This window comes from Heterocephalus glaber, unplaced genomic scaffold (assembly GCF_053883595.1).
Source record: "Heterocephalus glaber isolate CG9 unplaced genomic scaffold, H.glaber_assembly_v1.0 deba00001442, whole genome shotgun sequence".
NCBI lineage: Eukaryota > Metazoa > Chordata > Mammalia > Rodentia > Bathyergidae > Heterocephalus > Heterocephalus glaber.
This window is the reverse complement of record NW_028258296.1, coordinates 13,659,095-13,680,158: the sequence shown is the minus strand read 5'-3', so window position 1 is coordinate 13,680,158 and position 21,064 is coordinate 13,659,095. Positions and strand designations below refer to the sequence as shown.

Below are 21,064 nucleotides of genomic sequence, written 5' to 3'. Positions count from 1 at the left end.
GGGCATCTGGGGCACTGCTCTAGTCCAAGCACTGCGGTGGCTACAAGCAGCTGGCTCAGGGCCGGGCGGAACAAACAACTCACAGCACCGCGTCCAGGCAGGGTTTGATGTCAGAGGCTTTACTGTGGCTTTTAGGTAAGAGTAGAAAGTGTCACAGAAGAAAGCTCGGCTCTGTTCTTCCCTGTGCTGACTCCAGGAAAGAGAGCATGGGGTTCTTCTCCGTGCTCAGCTGGCCCACAGGCCAGGGTGTGCAGCCCAATCAGAGCCAGCAGGAGCCAGGCTCGAGGGAAGCAGGGCCGGGCCAGGAAGGATGAGCTTGGGGAGGGGACATGGGTGGAGGGGGTGGCTGGCTGACCCGGGCCCTGTGCAGCCAGCCCTGTGGACATGCAGCGGGTGCAGGGGGGTCAAGGGTGGGGTTAGTTCAGAGCCTCACAGTGCAGGGGACAGCAAGCGTGATGGCAGATGCTCAGCTAGGTCCCCACTCTGCTCCTCTCAGCCCTTTATCCAGACGGGCAAAGACTCAACCTCATGTCACATGATCTGCACATGAAATAATATACTGTAGTTTATATGTTTAATTGAAAACATTTTAAAAAGGAGCCTAAGTTGGGCATGACCTGGTGCACACCTGTGATCCCAGCACTCAGGAGGCTGAGGCAGGAGGATCACCATGAGTTTCAGGCCACCCGGACCTACATAGTGAGACCCTGTTTCGAAAAAGGGGGGGGCTTGCTAAGCCAGGCATGGCGGCACATGCACACCTACAATCCCAGCACTTGGGAGGCTGAGGCAGGAGGATTACAAGTTCAACACTAGCCAGGGCTACATAGTGAGACACCCCCCCCCACCATCAATTAAAAAAACAGAAGGAGCTGGGTGTGTTGCTCAGTGGTAGAACATTTTAGAGAAGCACAGCACTCTGGGTTCGAGCCCCAGCACCACCAAAAAAAAAAAAAAAAGGCCAACAAGTATACATTTATCTAGATAATACGCAGTGAATTGCTCCTAAGCCGACTGCTCTGCAGACCCAAATTAAATCCAGGGGACCCTTTCTGCCTCCTGCCGCAGGCCGAGTGGTCTGTGCACTTAGCGAGGGGGGACGAGGGAGGCTGCGCCCGGCCCCGGCTCATGCTTCAGCCACACTGCACTAGCCTTTCTCCTGAGTCGGTCACAAAGAGCCATATCCAGCTCCCACACCCAAGCAGCACTCTGCGACTTCAGGCTGCAGACGGACATGGCGTCTTCTGTGACCCAGAACTCTCAGAGCGAAGGGCCGAAGGGGAACAATTACAGCTTCCCGCTTAGACAGATAGACGCATTGTCATTGTTTAAAACATGCGGTATAAAGTGGGTATGGTGGCGCACGCCTGTGATCCCAGCACACGGGAGGCTGAGGCAGGAGGATCGTGAGTTCAAAGCCAGCCTTAACTACACAGTGAGTCTCTGTCTCAAGAAAATAAAATAAAATAAACAAAGCCATAGATCACCAATATAGATGTACCATTGCTTTTTTATTTGGCAATAATAGAAATACATCCAAGTTATAGTGCTTATTTTGGCTATGGAACCAGTGCTATATTTTCTGCTACTGTAGTGTTTTACTTTTACATAAATTAATGAGTTCAGTCCTTACATTTTAAGAAAAAGATACTGTATTTACTGACACAGCCAAGTGCAGCTAAAACATGGTTGTTCTAAAATTAAACAAAACAATAACACAATATACTAGTCATTAGGAACAAGGTAAGGGGGGTGTCCTTATTTCCGTTTATGACATACTCTATATAAAGTTTTACATCTCACATACGTATTTCTTAATCTGATTAATCCAAATAAAAAACAAAAGATCTGAATTCAGCCTAATTCTTACAATACTCTGAAATTTCCATCCCAACTGATTTCTGAACACCTGTTCACATCAAAATAAAAGTGAACGACAAACGTAACTTAGATTTCTGGTTGTGAAAGGTCCCGGGAAGGATATTAACTATTACTTTGGCATTTCTATTTCCTAGGCCTCAAGAAATGACACACTCACATTCATTTGGAAATTATGTAGAAAAGGTTACATCGTAAGGCAAGAAAACATTTGTAAATACTTTTGACAGTCAGATAATTCCACAAATAGGCTCACAGTAAGTGAATGCAAATGTAGAATACTATTCTTGGAGAATATCATTCTTTGGAGCTGACTCCAACAATACGGAAGGCTTAGTTTCTTTTTATGAAGTCAGTTCCATTTTGACAGTTGATAAACATACTGTTAACCATTGGGAAGGAGACCTACTTTGTGAGTACACAAAAGGGCAGAGAACGAAAACAGGAAAAGGAAATGCCGGCCATGAATCACCTGAGCCTTCGCTTTTTCCTCCCGAGATGAGGCACTGCCTTCCCCAGGTTGGCGAGGGCCCGATGGCCTAAAGCTCTGGTTGAGTTTAATCATTTGTACTTTGTAAAGCACTGCGTTTGTTGTTTAATCCAACTTTTTAAGCCAAATGAAAACTGGTATGTTTCAAGTACCCTTCTGCAGTCAGAGATGTTCTTTTCAGGAAGATGTTTCCTTAAAAAAAAAAATCACCATAAACTGGGCATGGTGGTACACACCCGTGATCCCAGCACTCGGGAGGCTGAGGCAGGAGGATCACTCTGAGTTCAAGGCCAGTTGGGCTACAGAGTGAGTTCAAGGCCAGCCTAGCATGGACTATATAGTGAGGCCTTGTCTCGAAAAAAACCCACAAAAAACAAAAAAACCCTAGAAATTAAGAGAAAAGAAAAAAGAAATACAAAATAAAAATCCACCTTCTAGAAAGTCATTTATCTGATGAAACAAATTCCCCAGAGTTATCTTAAGTAGTAGTAGCAGCATTATTAAATAGTGCAATTCTTCAAGTGACTTCAAACAGTATCTTTCTCAAATAAAAAAATGAAGTTTACTCATACCTTTGTTTATAAAACCACAGCATAAAACATTTAGCCCTAAAGTGAGTAAACTAATATTAGCAGTGAGTGTCCTGCCTACATGGTGGTGGGAGTGTGTGTGTGTGTGTGTGTGTGTGTGTGTGTTTCAGTCTAGGCCAGTGACATTTCAACAAGGTCAAAACAGCTAACAAAAACCAAAACATTACATAATGGGATGTTTCATTTTGGTTCTTCTAATCACACTCCTCCATCAGTGAGAACTGAACAGGCAATTGTTAACTACACTGTATAAGGAAAGTCAGGGCCCGGTGTGGTAGTGCATTCCTGTAATCCCAGCACTAGGGAGGCTGAGGCAGGAGGATCACCAAGAGTTTGAGACCAGCCTGAACTACTTAGTGAGACCCTGTCTCAAAAAAAAAACCAAAACAACAAACCAACGAAACAAAGCAGAACAAATAATAAGAAAACGTCACAGAGCTTTATATTCTAAAATAATTAAGAGTAATGCTTCATATTTGTAATATTCTAATCTACACAGTACATTCAAAACTCTACAATGATTCTCAAAGTTATACCTTGTAGTCACTTCATGTAATTGTGGCACATACATAAAACTTAGAATCTTAAAAAGGACGCCTTTTTTCACTTTTCCTATTCTGTTCATTAATCTGAAACTAGGCACTTCAATCTAAAAATGTATTTTTTAGGGTACAGGGATCGAACTTGGGTCCTTGCGCTTCCAAGGCAGGCAGCGGCACCACTGAGCTAAATCCCCGGCCTAAAAATGCATTTTAAAAAATGCTTTTTAGATCCTTCTGTGTCACTCACTTCTAAAATGAATAAAGCCGACATAAGGAGCAAAATGGACAAATCTAACCCATCATCACACTGAGTCCGTCACTTTACACAAGTAGGATCTGATTTAGAAGCAGAATTCACGCAGCTCGAAGTATCTAACTCGTGAGGACTCTCATGAGAAAACCCATTCGTTCATACACTCATTGTAAGGACACAAAATATACTTTATCATTAAAAATATTTTGTTCTCTATCAGAGGCGAAAACAAAAGCCTTCCCTAAAACGCGGGCATAATGTGCCAAACTCCCAGGGCGCTGACCCCCGTGGGGACAGCTAAGGGACCATTCTGGGGGGGGACAAAGGAGAAAGGATTTTGGTGTCTTTACATTTACTATCTTCAGATGCTGGGAGCCGGTCTCAAACTTCACTCAAAAAGGGTAAAACTTTAACTGCCTTTCTTGGTAAACAAATGTTATATTTTAGGTCAATATTCATTCAAGAGACAAGATTATATAAAAAGATAAAGTACTCGGGTCTCTTTAGTGTGACTTACAGGACCAAGAGTTAACAGATTTTGAAAACTAAAGTTGTAAACTGTGAACTTCTCAGTGTCTGTCCATTTAAATGATTCACAACAGTACTGTTTTCCGATTACTTTGATGCAAATACATAAATAAGTGCACAAACAATAGCTAAGCAGTACACAGCGACACCACGACTGCCTAAATCTACTTACACCGCAAGTGAAGCTCGCTCGCTCGCTCGCTCGCTCGGGTGGGTGGAAAGCAGCTCAGGCAGCACCGTGGCCCGGCCCGGGAGTCAGTCCGGGGGCCGCGTCCATCCGAGGAAACAGCCGCATGCCCGCGTCAGACACTCCGCGATGAGAGAGGACCGGGACACGGCTCGTCCACCAAGTTCTGCTGCCCCGCAGAGGTCACTCCCGGCTGGCTGTCCGCCTCCCGAGCCCGAGGCGATGCCGTTGCCCAAACCGCGCGTTTCTCCACAGGCTTCCTCGCCTCAGCCGCGCCGGGGCCCTCACTGCACCTTGGCCTGCAGCAGCCCCGGGGACACCAGGTGGCCGCGGCCGCCCGCGCAGCCGCTGGGGAGGCGCAGGCCGTCGGCGCCCAGGCAAGCGAGCAGCAGCTCGGTGCGGCGCAGGAGCAGCTGCAGCAGGTCCTCGGCCAGCATCTCTGCGCTGGAGTAGCGCACCTTCTCGAAGTCAAAGATGTCCTTCAGGAAGAAGAGGACTTGGCTCTGGAAAGGAGCACAGCAGACAGCGTTTGTTAGCCCGAGCGAGGTGCCCCAGGACCGATCTCTGACCAACTGCACGGTCGGCCAACGTGGGCCTCTCGGCGGGCAGAAAACCATCTTGAGCAAGATTTTTTACACCTTTTCGGGACTCATCTTTAAAATTTTCTTTCTGTAAAGAGAGGGACAATCCCACCCGCCCTCTTTACCACTCAGGGCTGACCTGATGCTAAAATAGTAATAATAATTAGTAATAATAATCACCACCTCTGTGACCGAGGTGCACCTGTAACCGAGCGCACTGCAGCACCGTGCCAGCCCCACTCCAGCCCCACTCCAGCCCCACTCCAGCCCCGCTCCCGCACCCGAGCAGCAGGTCCTTTCCTCAGCACAGAAACCTCTGAAAGGCGCATGCTCTGGGCGAAAACAGGAAAAATACAAATAATCCCCACTCTCAAAGCAGCGAAGATCGTAGTGTTTGTATCAGTAAGTCGGTCTTATGCTGAAACTCATTTTGAGCGAGCGGCAAGTCTTCAGCACCAAAGCCCTGCAATACGGTGGCATGGAAGGGGCCTTCTGAACAGCAGACGCAGGAGCTCTTCATCCCGTCTGCTACAAACAGTGTCGACGAGCAGAAGGCTGCACTCCGCATCCTCCGCAGACCCTCCAGACGGAACCAGGAGTCGTCGGAGCCTTGGCCCCAGCATGTGCTCAGTCACTTCTGGGCCACAGAAAAGGCAACAATCCCTCAACGGCACACTCAGCCATTTGTGATTTTCAAAAGTACATTGCACAGTGAGTCATGGAACTTTCAGACTCAGACTCAGTCATGTTTACTCTTTTTTTTGGTACCAGGGATCGAACTCGGGACCTTTGCTTGTGAGGCAGGTGGCAGCACCGCGGAGCTAAATCCCGGGCCCAGTCACATTTACTCCTACTTGCTCCTTGACCTCAGCTCAAAGCTACACTATTACCTTAAGTCTGCCTGGCACGTCACTCACCAGTTTTGCAGTGAGCTGTAACTTGGGTTTGGAAAACCAACTCCTGACATTTGGACACCGCTCTAGGCTCCCGTCTGCGTCTCACTGAGCCGGGGCTTGTTTCTGTAGTGCCATGCGTGCGAGTGTCCAGGCTTAAAGAACAACTGTGCATAGCAAGACCATGAAGACCAGCACAGAGCTGACAGGGTGGAGGTGCTTGCCCGGTAGGCACCTACACTAAATACTCTAGAACAAGGCACAAAATCAACCCAGAGCACCGGTCAGGTACAGTGGCAGAGGTGTTATGAAATGCCACTAATTTAATACCGGCATTTAAACAATGGACTTAGGTGACTTTTATAAATTTTTTTTTTTTTTTGAGACAGGGTCTCGCTATGTAGTTCAGGCTGGCCCCAAACTTACTATGTAGCCCATCTTGGCCTCAAACTCATGGCAATCCATGGCAATCCGCCTGCCTCAGCCTCCTGAGTGGTAGGATTACAGGCATGCACCACACCTGGCTAAATAACATTTTAAAATAACATTCTTTCTTCTACAGAATCAAAAATAAAACAGGATAAACCCTTGTCCACTTTTTGATTTAGAAAAAAAAAAGCAATGATTCAATGATGAACATACCTTAAAGAAACAACATAAGTCATAGAGAGAATTTCTAGGTCCCAAAAAGCCCCAGGCCAGGACAGGGCTTATGTGCTCACAAATGGCATAAAAATGGGCAAAGAACCCATCTGGGATCTGTTAGGAAGTAAAGAGAATCTGGTTATTTCTATCTTCTTATACTTCTTTCTCTAGGAGAGAAATTGAGATTGTTGCCCATGATATGACCCCTCCCTCAGTACTGGAGATTGAACCCAGGATCCTGACCCTAAGCTATATCGCCAACCTTTTAAAATTGTTTGAGACAGGATATTGCTAAACTGCCAAGTTGCCCCTTGAACTTTTGATCCTCCTGCCTCAGCCTCCCAGAGTGCTAGAATTATAGACATGCACTACCATGCCTGGCTATGACCAACTTTTTCTGAGGCCAGACCAAGGGTCACTCATGAGCCAGCCTATTCAAAAATTTAATAAATGCACAAGTAACTTTTAAGAGTCAAAGACTGTTTTTATGTAGATTTCATATCCCAGCCAACAGTTTCAGGTGTGCTGATATTTTGGCCAGTACTGGATTGAACCCAGGGCCTTTACATTAAGTTAAATCCCCAACCCTTTTTAATTTTTTATTTTGAGACATGGTCTTCCAAATTCACTAAGCTGCCCGAGCTGGACTTATGAAGCTGCGCTTGTGCTTCTCTTGCCTCAGCCTCCCCGAGTGCTGAGATTATAGGCAACCACGCCTACCTGAAACATTATTTCTTTAAGGGCATTTTTCACTGCATAGAAATACACCTTGGGCTGGGGATTTAGCTCAGTGGTTTCGCTGCCTGCTGCGCAAGCGCAAGGACCTGAGTTCGATCCCTGATACCAAAAAAAAAAAAAAAGAAATACACCTTATCCAAAATGCTCAGGGCCCAAAGTATTTCAGATCTGTTTTCTAATGTTGAAATATTTGCATATACACAATGACACATCTTGGGGATGAGGTCCCAGTCTACAACCCGAGACTCAGTCATATTTCATGCACACCTTACACACACAGCCTGAGGACACTGCACTACTTCTGGTGCACCATCGTTCTGACTGAGCAGCAGCCTATGAAGTTCAGTGTGAAATTCTCCACTCGTCAGACTGACTCTCAAAACCTTTTGGGTTTTAGAGCATCTCAGATTTTTTATTTTCAAATTAGGGATACTCAGGCCGGGGATTTAGCTCAGTGGTTCCGGTGCCTGCCTCGCAAGCGCAAGGTCCCGAGTTCAATCCCTGGTACCAAAAAAAAAAAAAAACAAATCAGGGATACTCAGGATCTACTTCAACAATCGTAGTCTTGGAACCCAGCAATGACAGCATTAGTGTCCCCGAGCCACATCATTTTCAGGAGTCTTACAGCTCTCATGGTTCCAACTATTTAAAAGTTTGACTCAATCACTTAAGTGTATTAATTGAAAAATACTAAAACAAGTTTAAGCACTAAATTATGCTTAGAAACCTAGCATTTAAGAAAGAAATCTAGGGCCGGGCTTTAGCCCAGCGGTTCCGGTGCCTGCCGAGCAAGCGCAAGGTCCCGAGTTTGATCCCTGGTACCAAAAAGAAAGAAAGAAAGAAAGAAATCTAGTATTATTTAAACATTTAGTTGTATAATTACCTCCTCCTATGAACTCCTAGTACATATATTTGTGTCTTAGGAAACTAAGTTTATCAGTAACTTTCTGACTTTCAGGTTCTGTCAAAAAGCACTTACTGTGGACCTCCATGCCTTAGAGTTCTGTCTTTGGGGGGATTAGTTTCTATTTTATAGTCTCCAGGGCAATCTTTTAAACCTCACTTAAAAAAAATAAATGGGCCCCGGTTTTAGCTCAGTGGTTCTGCCACCTGCCTCATAAGCGCAAGGTCCTGAGTTTGATCCCTGGTACAAAAAAAAAAAGATAAATGGCTGGGCATGGTGACAGCATATCTGTAACCTCAGAACTGCAGAAGCTGAGGCAGGAGTTCAAGGCCAGCCTGGGATACACAGTAAGACCCAGTCTCAACAACAGCAGCAGCAAAAAACAGATGCAGTTACCATTTCATGGGGACTCATTACATTCCAGACAATACACAGGTCCGGTTTAATTTGCTAACACATTCCTGCAAAAGTAGGTCACATTAACATCACTTTAAGTATGTGACAAGCGAGAGGTTAAACAACCTGCCCCAAATTACACGTAGCTGGTTAGTGAAGGCTGAACTCATCAGGAATGCACCCAAGTTATTCTAGTCTAAGATGCTCAGCAGTCGTTAAAGTTCTAAATACTCCTCTGTGCTGGGAGTTCAGAGAGGGCAAGCTGAAAGGCACACTTCCATAGGCCCCACCAGGTCTCTGAGGCAGCAGGGCCAGAGGCGGCACCTGGGGGGATGCCTGGCTCATGAGGAACCCCGGAACTGGGAACTCCTAGAGCTTTTCCCCAGCAAAGGCGCTCTGCTCTGCACCAGCCAGACCAGAAGCAAGGGTGTCCCAGTGTCCTGCCCTCCTTTCCTTCCTGAGGCAGCGGGCAGATCCTGGACTTCCCAGCCTTTAGTAAACTTCTTTCCTGCCAAATTACCTAGACTCCGGTGTTGTGTTACAGCAACACAGTGCACAGTGAAAAGCAGACATAGACAGTCCCTTACCTGCATCTGCTGCCTTTTTTGTTTCAGCACGGACCAACAACTGGAAGCCACAGCCTAAGCACATGCAGAGGAGAAAAGCACCATTAACTTCACAGCTACAGAAATGCTGCACTTAGAAAAAAAAAGTGTTTTTTACTCTAATTCAGATTATGGTTCTAAAAAGTTCAAGCTATTAACTACCAATAAAAACTAGTCCCAGCTCCTTATATTGTTTGTTCAACTATTTTGGGGGGTGGGTACCGGAAATCAAACTCAGGACCTTGCACTTTAGAGACAGGCACGGTGTCACTGAGCTAAATCCCTGGCCCTGGCTCCTTACATTGTTTGTAATGAAAAGATGCTTCAGTTATATACATTTTAAAATTAAATACAAAGCCATTAAGGGAAAAAGGCTGAATTTTAGTACCAAGGATCTTGTCAGTTGCTATGCAATTCTCAAGAGTTCTTAAGCTCTATTATTATGGGGAAAAAGTGAAAATATACCCATGTAGAATACACAAATATATGTGCTCTGCATAATAATAAAGATAAAGTAGTATTTTTCCTTCAAGAATAGTATCGCTGAAATATCTGTGGATTGAGTGAAGACTTTTATTCAAGATCTAAGAAATTACAAGCATGACAGGACAAAAAAGCAAAATTTCTTCAGAAGATCCTGAAGAGACATAACCCTATTCTCATATGACTCAACTCTGATCAGTTACAGACATGAGGAACAAGCACTTTTTTGACTCTGTAATTCAAGCTGGCCTTAAACTCACTATGTAGCCCAGGCTGGCCTCAAATTCACGGCAATTCTCCTGTCTCAGCCTCCTGGGTGCTGGGATTTCAGGTATGTGCCACCTCGCCCAGATAGAGCTTTTTTAAAAGGCATTCAAATTTCATTTAAACATGATACCTACACCTCACTATTTCTAGGTGCACACTTGTAAGGTGCAACAAAAACCAGTGTCAAACAGATTTCAACATAAAAAGAAATAGAAACTGGGCTGGGGATTTAGCTCAGTGGTTCTGGCGCCTGCCTCGAAAATGCAAGGTCCTGAGTTCGACCCCCAGTACCAAAAGAAATAGAAACTGAAAAACTGAAAACATTACAAGTATAAAGTACAGTTTACACCAGTCGTATTTTTGCACCTATCTTTTCTCTCCTAATTTTTGACAGTATTTAGAAACATGAATTTCTGTACTTTCTTCTTAAGAATACAGATTGCCATTTTTACAAAACCGTAACTGCTATATTTCAGCCAGTTCTGTTGTAGTTGGTTTTTTGTTAGGCCTGAATTAATCTGAATCTAAATTTCTGTAGAGATCTGAGGAAACAGTTCTACAGGACAAGGGTTGGTTGGCCAAAAGGAGAATTCACACCAAAGTGTCAGAAGCTGGGTTGGGGATTTAGCTCGGAGGCACAGCACCTGCCTTGCAAGCAAAAGGTCCTGAGTTCGATCCCTGGTACCAAAAAAAAAGTGTCAGAAATTGTACATATCTGACCCCAATGCCAGAGAATGAGTCTGGTTCCCACACCAGTCATTCCACAGGGAGAATACAGAATGTGTAAATCTCATTAATCAGCCCAGTTCTGACCACTTTTCATCAAATTTAAATGGCTAAGAAAGGTAAATCACCACTTACAGTTTCTTTGAAGGAAGAGTTTAGCCAGCGATTATTTACTACATTCTGTATGGACGTGGGCGGATTTTCTAAATCTTCAAAGGAATCCATTAATATAAAATCCAGAACAACATCATAAAAATTTAGATTTTTCACCTGCATTAAATTGTGAATTAAAAACAAATTATTATTATAGAGAGCTGAAATAAAATCTGACCAAGGCTTCATATTTTATAACAGTAAGGTGTTTTTTTTTTCAGTTAAATCAGATTATATTTCTGATAGAACAAGAGGAACAGGAGATAAATCTGAAAACTCACTACTAGGCAGTTCAGTTCACACGATAGGGGCTCTGTCCCAGATCCCAACACAGTGAATTCTCTCTCCTCACTCTCCATTTGGCCCTCCGCTCCATTACAGTACTGGTTACTGTCCATCCGCCCCGCCCTAACCCCTCTCCCACATGCTGTGCCTGCCAAGCTGAAGCAGGTCCTCAGGCTTCCACACAACACAAACCAATCCCACAAGTACCCAATTACAAACTCGGATTAACGCAAGCCAGGGACAGGAAGTGGTAGTCAGAGGGACTTTCGTTAGGGACTGAGGTGCCCAGTGAGGAAATGGCGGTCACGAGCTTCAGGTAAGGAGGACGCAAGGTGGTAAACTGAAAGTGAGCTGTAGCCTCCGCTACCAGAAGGCACAGAAGAGTGGTCAGAGACGAGGAGAGAGGGCCAGCTCCTTCAGGGATGGATGGCCAGGGTCCAGGGCTCTACGTCAACTCCACCTGTGGTGTGGGGACGGGGCTGTGATGGATGGGAGATGTTGAGTCAAGTGTGGTGGCACGCACCTATAATCCACCCATCCTCAGGCAAGCAAGATGAGTGCAAGTTCAAGCCCAGCCTGGGAAATCTAGCAATACTCTGATTCAAAATAATAAAGAAAAAGAAAAGATGGTAGGGGCTGTAACTCAGTGGGAAGACCCGGGAGTTTCAGGTAAGATGGTGGAACAGAAGAATCCTCTGCAGGGCCGGGGATTTAGCTCAGTGGTTTCACCGCCTGCTGTGCAAGTGCAAGGACCCGAGTTTGATCCCCAGTACCAAAAACAAAAACAAAACAACAACAAAAAAAGAATCCTCTGCAAGTGAAAAGCTAAAAATAGGAAAGGAGCAACTACATTCTGAGAAGAGAGAAAGAGCTCAGGGAATCAAGAGGTGAGAAAAAGCTAAAAAGTACAGAGACAGAAAGGCAATGCAGAGACAAGCAGGGAGCAGTCTGCCTCCCAGCTGATCCCCAAGCACTGGCTGAGCCTGAGAGCTGGCACTGAATGAGGAACAGCAGCTGCAGCTGCGTTGCACTGCAGGAGAAAGCTGGGGCTCCTGCAAGCCAGGAGTCCAGCATGGGGACTGGCTCTGGAAGTGACTGCTCCAGGGCGGGCTTTGGAGAGGAAATGCCCTCACCATGCCTTCGAGCAGTGTGACAGAAGCTGTCCCGAGAGGAGTTTACCATTTGAGGCTGAGCTACTGTACATGGTGATTAGAAGTTGCAGAATCACTGCACCTCAGGGTCCCTGGTGACACTGCCACATGACTGGACAGAGAGGCTGCTTCGGACCGGGGAAGATCAGTCAAAACCAGCAAGTTCACGCAGGGGGGCACCTGGCTGTGGGGCTCAGTGAGAAGCCAGGTCTGCTGCGTGGGTTTTCTGGGGTGGCTGGGGGATGATGGAGTCAGGCCCTGGAGCTTTCCTGGTTCCCATCGCTGCCCTGTCCAGCTCAGAACCCAGCACAGGGTTCCCCAATCTGCGTCCTGCTTGGGACCCCCAGGAGCGTGGACAGGGCTTCTGCACGGAGAGGGGCACGGCTGGGGCCAGCTGGGGACAGCAGCAGCTCCCGCACAGAAGGGAACCAACCTTAATCCGCCTCTGGAGGAGCACAGCCCCAAGGTGGTCACAGTGTCACCTGCCCACAAGACAGGCAGAGCTCAGCTCACACGGGGCCCAGCACACCTGGCTCCAGGATGCCAGTGCTGCATGGAAACTGCACCAATCGCCTCGTGTGCAGGGACTTTCCAGGCTCTTTTTTTTTTTTGGAGCAAAAAACAGCGGCAAAATTTATTAAAGAAAGCAAAAATGAAGAGAGAGAGAGAGACAAACTGGCTCTGCAGAGTGAGTTTGGACCGAGTAAATAGAAAAAGAGGGAGAGAGCAAAGATAAACTTGCTGTGGGAAACACAGCGTGGGCTCTCATAGAAAGTTATGATAGCTGGCTCATTTCTTATTCTTTTCTTTTTTCTTTTTCTACTTTTCCTCTTACTTTTCTCTACTTGTATTTACTTTTTTATTCTTTAATTGGATTTTTTCTCTTTTCTCATCTTCCTTTTGTGTAATCTTGCCTCTTCCACTTTTTTTTTTGCTTAAGTTCTTTTATTGGTACATTTTAGGTATATAATACATTTACATTTATCATTGGATGCCTGTACCTGTACATCATGGATCTTGGTTCTTATTTTTTCCCCATTCCCTGTGTGCCCTTCCCCTCTTCCCTATTTAAATAGACCTTGTTTCCATTTTTTTCTTTTCTCCTAATTTTTCCTTTCTCCTTCCCCTCCCACTTCTACCCCTTTGAAACTTTTCTTCCTATTTCAAATTATCTATTACTCATTTTAATCCTTTTTTACACTTTCAGTTTCTCACATTAGAGAAACTATTCGGATTTACACGTGTGTCCTGTTTATTTCACTTAAGAGTACTGCCTCAATGTGCATCCATTTAGCTATAAATGTCTCTAGTTTCTCATTCTTTACGGCTGAGTAGTACTTCATTTTATTACAAAAACCACATCTTCTTTATCTAGTTTCCAGTTGATGGGCACTTGGGCTGTTTTTTTTTTTGGTACCGGGGATCGAACTTGGGTCCTTGCGCTTGCGCAGCAGGCGGCAAAACCACTGAGCTAAATCCACGGCCCCACTTGGGCTGTTTTCAAGCTTAAATTATTACGAACTGTGCCGCTATAAATATGGGTAGACATATATCTCTGTGGTATGATTCTTTTAACTCTTTTGGGAAAACACCCAGCAGGGGAATGAATAGCTGGATCAAATGGGACCTCTAGCCTGAGTTTTTTGAGGTATCTCCACACTGATTTCCATAGTGGTTGCACCAGTCTACACTCCCACCAACAACGGAGAAGGGTTCCTTTCTCCCCACAGCCCCACCAGCATTTGTTATCGGTTAATTTCTTGATAGCAGCCATTCTTTCTGGGGTGAGGTGGAATCTCAAGTGTTGTTTTCTTTTTTTTTGGTACCAGGGATCGAACTCAGGTCCTTGCGCTTACACAGCAGGTGGTGAAACCACTGAGCTAAATCCCCGGCCCTCAAGTGTTGTTTTCATCTGCATCTCTCGAATGACCAGTGATGTTGAACATTTTTTCATATATTTATTTGCTGCTTTTACTCCTTTGTCTAAGAAATGTCTGTTTATTTCAGATGCCCATTTTTGAATTGGGTCTTTAAATTTGCGGGGGGTCTGACTTTTTTCAATTCTTTGTATATTCTAGATAGTAGACTTTTGTCTGAGGTACAGCTGCTAAAATTTTTTTCCCAGATTGTAGGATGTCTCTTAGCTCTGTTGGTGGTTGCTCTTGCAGTGCAGAAGCTTTTTAATAAGATGAGATCCCAGTTGTTGATTCTTTCTGCTAGTTCCCATGCTAATGAGGTTTTGTTCATAAAGTCTTTTCCTATGCCAATGTCTTCAACAGTTCTACCTAACTTATATTCCAGCAAGTTTAGTGTTTCTGTTTTAATATTTAGATCTTTAATCCACTTAGATCTTAGTTTAGTGCATGGTGATAGATATGGGTCTAGTTTTAATTTTTGGCAGGTTGAAATCCAGTTTTTCCAACACCATTTATTAAATAGGCTATCTTTCCTCCAATGATGGTGGTTGACTCCTTTGTCAAAGATGAGGTGGCTGAGTATGTCTGGAGTTGTTTCTGCATTTACTAATCTATTCCACTGATCCTCAGGTCTGTTCTTTTGCCAATAACATGCTGATTTTATCATAGTAGCCGTGTAGTATAGCTTCATGTTGGGGATTGTGATACCCCCAGCCATGTTGCTTAGAATTGCTTTTGCTATTCTAGGTCTCTTATGGTTCCAAAACAATTTTTGGATTGTTTTCCTTAGTTCCGTGAAGTATATTGTTGCAATTTCAATCGGGATTGCATTGAATCCGTATAGCAGTTTTGGAAGTATGGCCATTTTCACTATATCGGTTCTTCCTACCCAGGAACAAGGGATGTCTTTCCATTTTCTTTTTTGTCGTTTGTTAAATTCTTTTACTGGTATATTTTAGGTATACAACACAATTACATTTCTCATATTGTACCTTTACATGATGCATCTTGGTTCTTATTTTTTCCCCATTCCTAGCCTTCCCTTCAACCCCTCCACCCTTCCCTATTTACAAAGACTTTATTTCCATTTTTTCCATTTCTCATCATTTTTCCCTTCCCTTCTTTCCTTTCCCCTGCCCCTCCCACTACCCCTACCCCTTTGGACCTTTTCTTCCTATTCTGCATTATCGATTATTCATTCTAATCATTGGTACATTTTAGTTATACAATATAATGACATTCATCATTGGAAATTTGCACCTTTACATAGTCTCTCTTGGTTCTTCCTTTTCACCCTTGCCCAGCCCGCCCTTCATCCCCTCCATTCCTATTTACAAAGATTTTGTTCCTATTTTTCCGTTTTCTCCGATTAATCCCATTCCCTTCTATCCTTTCCCCTAGCCCTCCCACTTCCTTCCCCTTTGCCCCTTTTCTTCCTATTTCACATTACCTACTATACATTTTAGTACTGATTTGCACTTTCAGTTTTTCACACCAGAGAAACTATTCGGTATTTATTCATGTGTGTCCTATTTATTTCACTTAAGAGTATCACCTCAATGTGCATACACTTAGCTATAAATGTCTCTAATTTCTCATTTTTTATGGCTGAGTAGTACTCCATTTTATAAAAAAACCACATTTTCTTTATCTAGTCTCCTGTTGATGGGCATTTGGGCTGTTTCCAAGTTTTAGCTATCACAAACTGTGCTGCTATGAACATGGGCGCACATATATCACTGTGGTATGATTCTTTTAACTCTTTGGGGAAGATCCCCAGCAGTGGAATAGTGGGGTCAAATGGGACTTCCAGTCCTAGTTCTTTGAGGTATCTCCATACTGATTTCCACAGTGCTTGCACCAGTCTACACTCCCACCAGCAGTGCAGCAGGGTTCCTCTTTCCCCACAGCCCCGCCAGCATTTGTTATTGGTGGATTTCATGATAGCAGCCATTCTTTCTGGAGTGAAGTGGAATCTCAGTGTTGTTTTCATTTGCATCTCTTGAATGACCAGTAATGTTCAACATTTTTTCATGTATTTATTTGCTATTTCTACTTCTTTGTGTGAGAAATGTCTGTTCATTTCAGATGCCCATTTTCGGATTGGGTCTTTAAATCTGGGAGGTCTGATCTTTTTAAGTTCTTTATAGATTCGAGATAGTAGACCTTTGTCTGAGGAAGAGCAGGTGAAGATTTTTCCCACATTGTGGGTTGTTTCTTCACACTGCTGGTGGTTTCTCTTGCTGTGCTGAAGGCTTTTAATAAGAAGAGATCCCATTTGTTGATTGTTTGTGTTACTTCACGGGCAACTGAGGTTTTGTTCATAAAATCTTTTCCTACACCGATGTCTTCAAGAGTTCTACCTAACCTCTATTCCAACTGGTTCAGAGTTTCTATTTTAATATTTAGATCTTTAATCCATTTTGATTTTAGTTTAGTGAATGGTGAGAGATACAGGTCTAGTTTTAATCTTTGGCAAGTTGAAGCCCAATTTTTCCAGCACCATTTATTAAAGAGGCTATCTTTCCTCCAGTGAGGGTGTTTGGCTCCTTTATCGAAGATGAGATGGCTGAGTGTGTCTGGAGTTGTTTCTGCATCTTCTAATCTGTTCCACTGGTCCTCAAGTCTTGTTTCTTTGCCAGTACCATGCTGTTTTTATCACAGTAGCTTTGTAGTAGAGTTGCAGGTTGGGGATTGTGATAGACCCTGCCATGTCTCTGTTACCTAGAATGCTTTTGCTATTCTGGGTCTCTTCTTGTTCCAAATGAATTTTTGTATTGTGTTCTCAAGGTCCATGAAGTATGCTGCTGGGATCTCAATTGGAACTGCATTAAATCTATATAGCAGTTTTGAAAGTATGGCTATTTTCACTATATTAATCCTTCCTACCCAAGGAGCAGGGGATGTCTGTCCATTTTCTGATATCATCTTCAATCTCTCTTTTCAGAGTGCTATAGTTTTCAGAGAAGAGGTCTTTGATTTCTTTCATTAGGTTGATTCCTAGGTATTTCAGTTTTTTGGATGCTACTGTGAAAGGAATTATTTGCCCTATTTCTCTCTCAGTGAGTCTGTCATTCGTGTAGAGGAAAGCTATTGACTTTTGTGTGATGACCTTGTAACCAGCTATTTGACTGAATTTGGTTTTTAAGTCTAGAAGACTTTTGGTGGAGTTCTGTGGGTCTTCTATATAAAGTATCATGTCATCTGCAAATAATGACAATTTGACTTCTTCATTTCCTATCTTTATTCCTTTTATTTCTTTCTCTTGTCTAATTGCTGTGGCTAATGTTTCCAAAACTATATTGAACAAGAGTGGTGATAGTGGACATCCTTGTCTTGTTCCTGATTTTACTGTGAAGGATTTCAGTTTTTGACCATTTAGTACGATACTGGCTGTTGGTTTTTCATAGATGGCTTCTATCAGTTTGAGTAAGAGACCATCTATTCCAATTTTTTTAGAGCTTTTATCATAAATGCATGTTGGATTTTGTCAAATGCTTTTTCTGCATCTATGGAGATAATCATACGGTTTTTGTCCTTGGCTCTATTGATATAGTGTATTACATTGATTGATTTGCATATGTTGAACCATCTCTGCATCCCTGGGATGAATCCCACTTGATCAGGGTGTATGATCTTCTTGATGATCTTCTGCATTGTTTGCCAGTATCTTATTAAGGATTTTTGCATCTATGTTCATTAGTGAGATTGGCCTATAGTTCTTCTTTTCGGTTGGGTCTTTCTCTGCTTTGGGGATCAAGGTGACGCTTGCTTCCAGGAATGAATTTGGGAGTATTGCTTCCCTTTCAATTTCATTGAAGAGTTTAAACAGTAGTGGCAGCAGTTCCTCTCTAAATGTCTTGTAGAATTCAGCAGTGAAGCCATCAGGGCCAGGGCTTTTCTTAGTTGATAAGTTTTTAATTACATTTAAAATTTCATTGGTTGATATTGGGTTGTTCAGAATTTTTAGTTCTTCGTTCAAGTTTGGTAATTCATATGTATCTAGGAATCTGTCCATTTCTTCTGTGTTGTCCATCTCATTAGCATTTAGGTTCTGGAAGTAGGTATTGATGATCCTCTGGATTTCTGCTGGGGCTGTTGTAGTTTCACCCTTTTCATTCCTAATTGCATGGATTTGGGTCTTTTCTTTCCTTTTTCTGATAAGGTTGGCTAAGGGTTTGTCAATTTTGTTGATTCTTTTGAAGAACCAACTCTTGGTTTCATTGATTTTTTTGTACTGTTCCCTTAGTCTTCATTGCATTGATTTCTCCTCTGATCTTTATAATTTCCTCCCTTGTATGAGCTTTGGGGATGTCCTGCTCTTCTTTTTCTAGAAGCTTGAGGTGCAGCATCAGGTTGTTTAATTGGGCTTGCTCTGTTTTCCTAATATACGTATTCACTGCTATGAATCTCCCTCGTAAGACTGCTTTCATTGTGTCCCATAGATTCCAATATGTTGAATTGTCATTGTCATTTAATTGAAGGAACTGTCTGATTTCTTCTTTAATTTCCTCTGTGACCCACTGGTTATTCAGAAGTGTGTTGTTCAATTTCCATGTGTTTATGAAATTTTTTGAGTTTCTTTTTGCTATGGATCTCCAATTTCATCGCACTATGGTCTGATAATATACAGGGGATAACTTCAATTCCTTTGCACTTACTTAAACATGTTCTATGTGTGAGTATGTGGTCTGTTTTGGAGAATGACCCATGTGCAGCTGAGAAGAATGTGTATTCTGATTTTGTGGCGTGGAAGACTCTGTAAACATCTGTTAAGTTCATTTGTTCAAGAGTTCGATGGAGTTTTAGTATTTCATTACTTATTTTTAGTCCAGTTGATCTATCTATTTCTGACAGTGGGGTGTTGAGGTCCCCCACTACAATTGTATTAGTGCACAGATGACTTTTCATGTCCATTAGTATTTGTTTTATATAGTTGGGCGCACTAGTGTTTGGTGCATAGATATTTATGATTGTCATCTCTTCCTCTTGGATTCTTCCCTTTACAAGGATGTAGTGTCTTTCTTTGTCTCTCTTAATCAGTGTTGGTTTGAAATCTACTTGATCTGCCAAGAGGATAGCTACTCCTACTTTTTTGGGGGTTCCCGTCGCATGTAGTATTGTTTTCCACCCTTTAACTTTCAGTCTGTGAGTTTCATTTTGAATTAAGTGTTTCTTGTATGCAGCATATTGTTGGGTTTTGGTTCTTGACCCATTCTGCCAGTCTATTTCTTTTGATTGGTGAATTGAGACCATTAACGTTGATGGTTATAACTGAAACATATTGACTTGTCATTGCCATGACTTTTTCTTTTTGTTGGGTTCTCCCCCTTTCCATTTAATTTCTTGTCGTGCCAGATGGGTCCATTCTGCTTTGCTTCCTGGGGTTGTGATCCTCAATGTCTGTTCCTAGGATATTGTGTAAAATTCTTTGGAGTGCTGGTTTGGTATTCACAAAGTTCCTAAGGTGCTCTTTGTCATGAAAGTATCTTATTTCTCCATCCATTTTGAAAGACAGTTTTGCAGGGTACATCAATCTGCGTTGGAGGCTGTTTTCCTTTAGGGCTTGGAATATGTCACTCCAAGGTCTTCTTGCCTTGATGGTTTGTGTTGAGAAGTCTGCTGTGATTCTGATGGGCTTTCCTTTGTATGTGATTTGTTTCTTTTCTCTAACTGCTTATAGAATTTTGTTCTTCTGTTGAGTTTCAAGAATCTTAACAATTATATGCCTATGTGTAGATTTTTTTGATTAAGGCTATTTGGAGTTGTATATGCCTCACTTATCTGTATGTCAAGCTCTTTTCCCCTGCTTGGGAAGTTTTCTGCCCTTATTTCTGTGAAGAATTTTTTTATGTCATCTGCACTCTCCTATTTCTTCATTGACTCCAATCAGTCTTATGTTATTCTTCTTTGCATCATCTAGCAGCTGCTGGATTGATTTCTCATGTTCCCTTATAATTTTGAAGCAATTTTTCTTTTCCTGGTCATTAATTGCAATCTTATCTTCTGTATCTGAAATTCTGTCCTCACATTGGCTCATTCTGCTGTGTAGACTTTCAGTGGAGTTTTTCATGTCCTGGAAATCTATTTGCATCTGTTTTATGGATTCCATTTGTTTCTTATGTTGGGATTCCATCATGTTCCTGAGCTCCTCTCTAGATTTATTAATCATGTCTTGCACTAGGAGCAGAATTTCTCCTGTTATCTGAGAAATTATTTCTGATTTCATTTTTTCCAGATCCCCTTTTGTTGCCAGTTCAGTGGGTCGAGGTGGTTGAGTATCAGAGTGTTCCATCTCATTTCCCTTTTGGGTTGCTGTAGGTGATCTGGAAGTCTGGTTTTGAGACTTGTATTACGTGTTTTCTCATTTCGGCTGGGGGCGGTGGGTGCTGTTGGTGCCTGCACGGATTACCTCCTCTGAGCTGGGAGAGGTGGGACAGGGGCCGGGAGCAGCGGGAGGGATGGTGGCCGGAAAGCCCCTTCCTCTGGACCAGGAGCAGTGGAACGGCAGCTCAGAAGCCCCTACCTCTGGGCTGGGAGCAGCGGGAGGGATGGTGGCCCAGAAGCCCCTTCCTCTGGGCCAGGAGTAGCAGGACAGAAGGTGGCCCAAAGGCCCTTTCCTCTGGGCTGGGAGCAGCGGGAGGGATGGTGGCCGGGAAGCCCCTTCCTCTGGACCAGGAGCAGTGGGATGGCGACTCAGAAGCCCCTACCTCTGGGGCGGGAGCGGCAGAACTCAGTACCGTGGTCTCGTCGTCCGGTGTCCTCTACGTCTTTGTAGTGTGGAAACAGGTGGCTGTACAGAGGAGCGAGGGTGGGGTTGGGGGCATGTGTGTCCAGTGGATTGTTGCCAGGG

At 43.5% G+C, this 21,064-nt stretch overlaps 2 protein-coding genes across 8 annotated transcripts in view; both read right to left on the bottom strand.

Moving 5' to 3' along the window:
* The window catches only part of Nexn (nexilin F-actin binding protein), a 48,449-nt gene extending 43,858 nt beyond the window's left edge, over positions 1–4,591 (bottom strand). For both annotated transcript variants that reach the window (XM_021255492.2, XM_021255494.2), the window contains exon 1: positions 4,454–4,591. The gene's annotated coding sequence lies outside the window, so the exon portion shown is untranslated. The remainder of the gene's footprint in view (positions 1–4,453) is intronic.
* A 161-nt stretch (positions 4,592–4,752) lies between these two features.
* Miga1 (mitoguardin 1) overlaps positions 4,753–21,064 on the bottom strand; it is a 78,806-nt gene continuing 62,494 nt past the window's right edge. For 4 of the 6 annotated variants that reach the window (XM_004841411.3, XM_004841413.3, XM_087212955.1 and 1 more), the window contains exons 13-16: positions 10,842–10,976; positions 9,213–9,266; positions 6,585–6,701; positions 4,753–4,971 (exon numbers count right to left, since the gene is read on the bottom strand). In XM_004841411.3, coding sequence (XP_004841468.1) covers positions 4,753–4,971; positions 6,585–6,701; positions 9,213–9,266; positions 10,842–10,976 — 525 coding nt within the window. Of the gene's footprint in view, positions 4,972–6,584; positions 6,702–7,592; positions 7,827–9,212; positions 9,267–10,841; positions 10,977–21,064 lie in introns of those variants that run through there. The other 2 variants (XM_004841414.3, XM_087212956.1) reach the window with 2 other exon arrangements.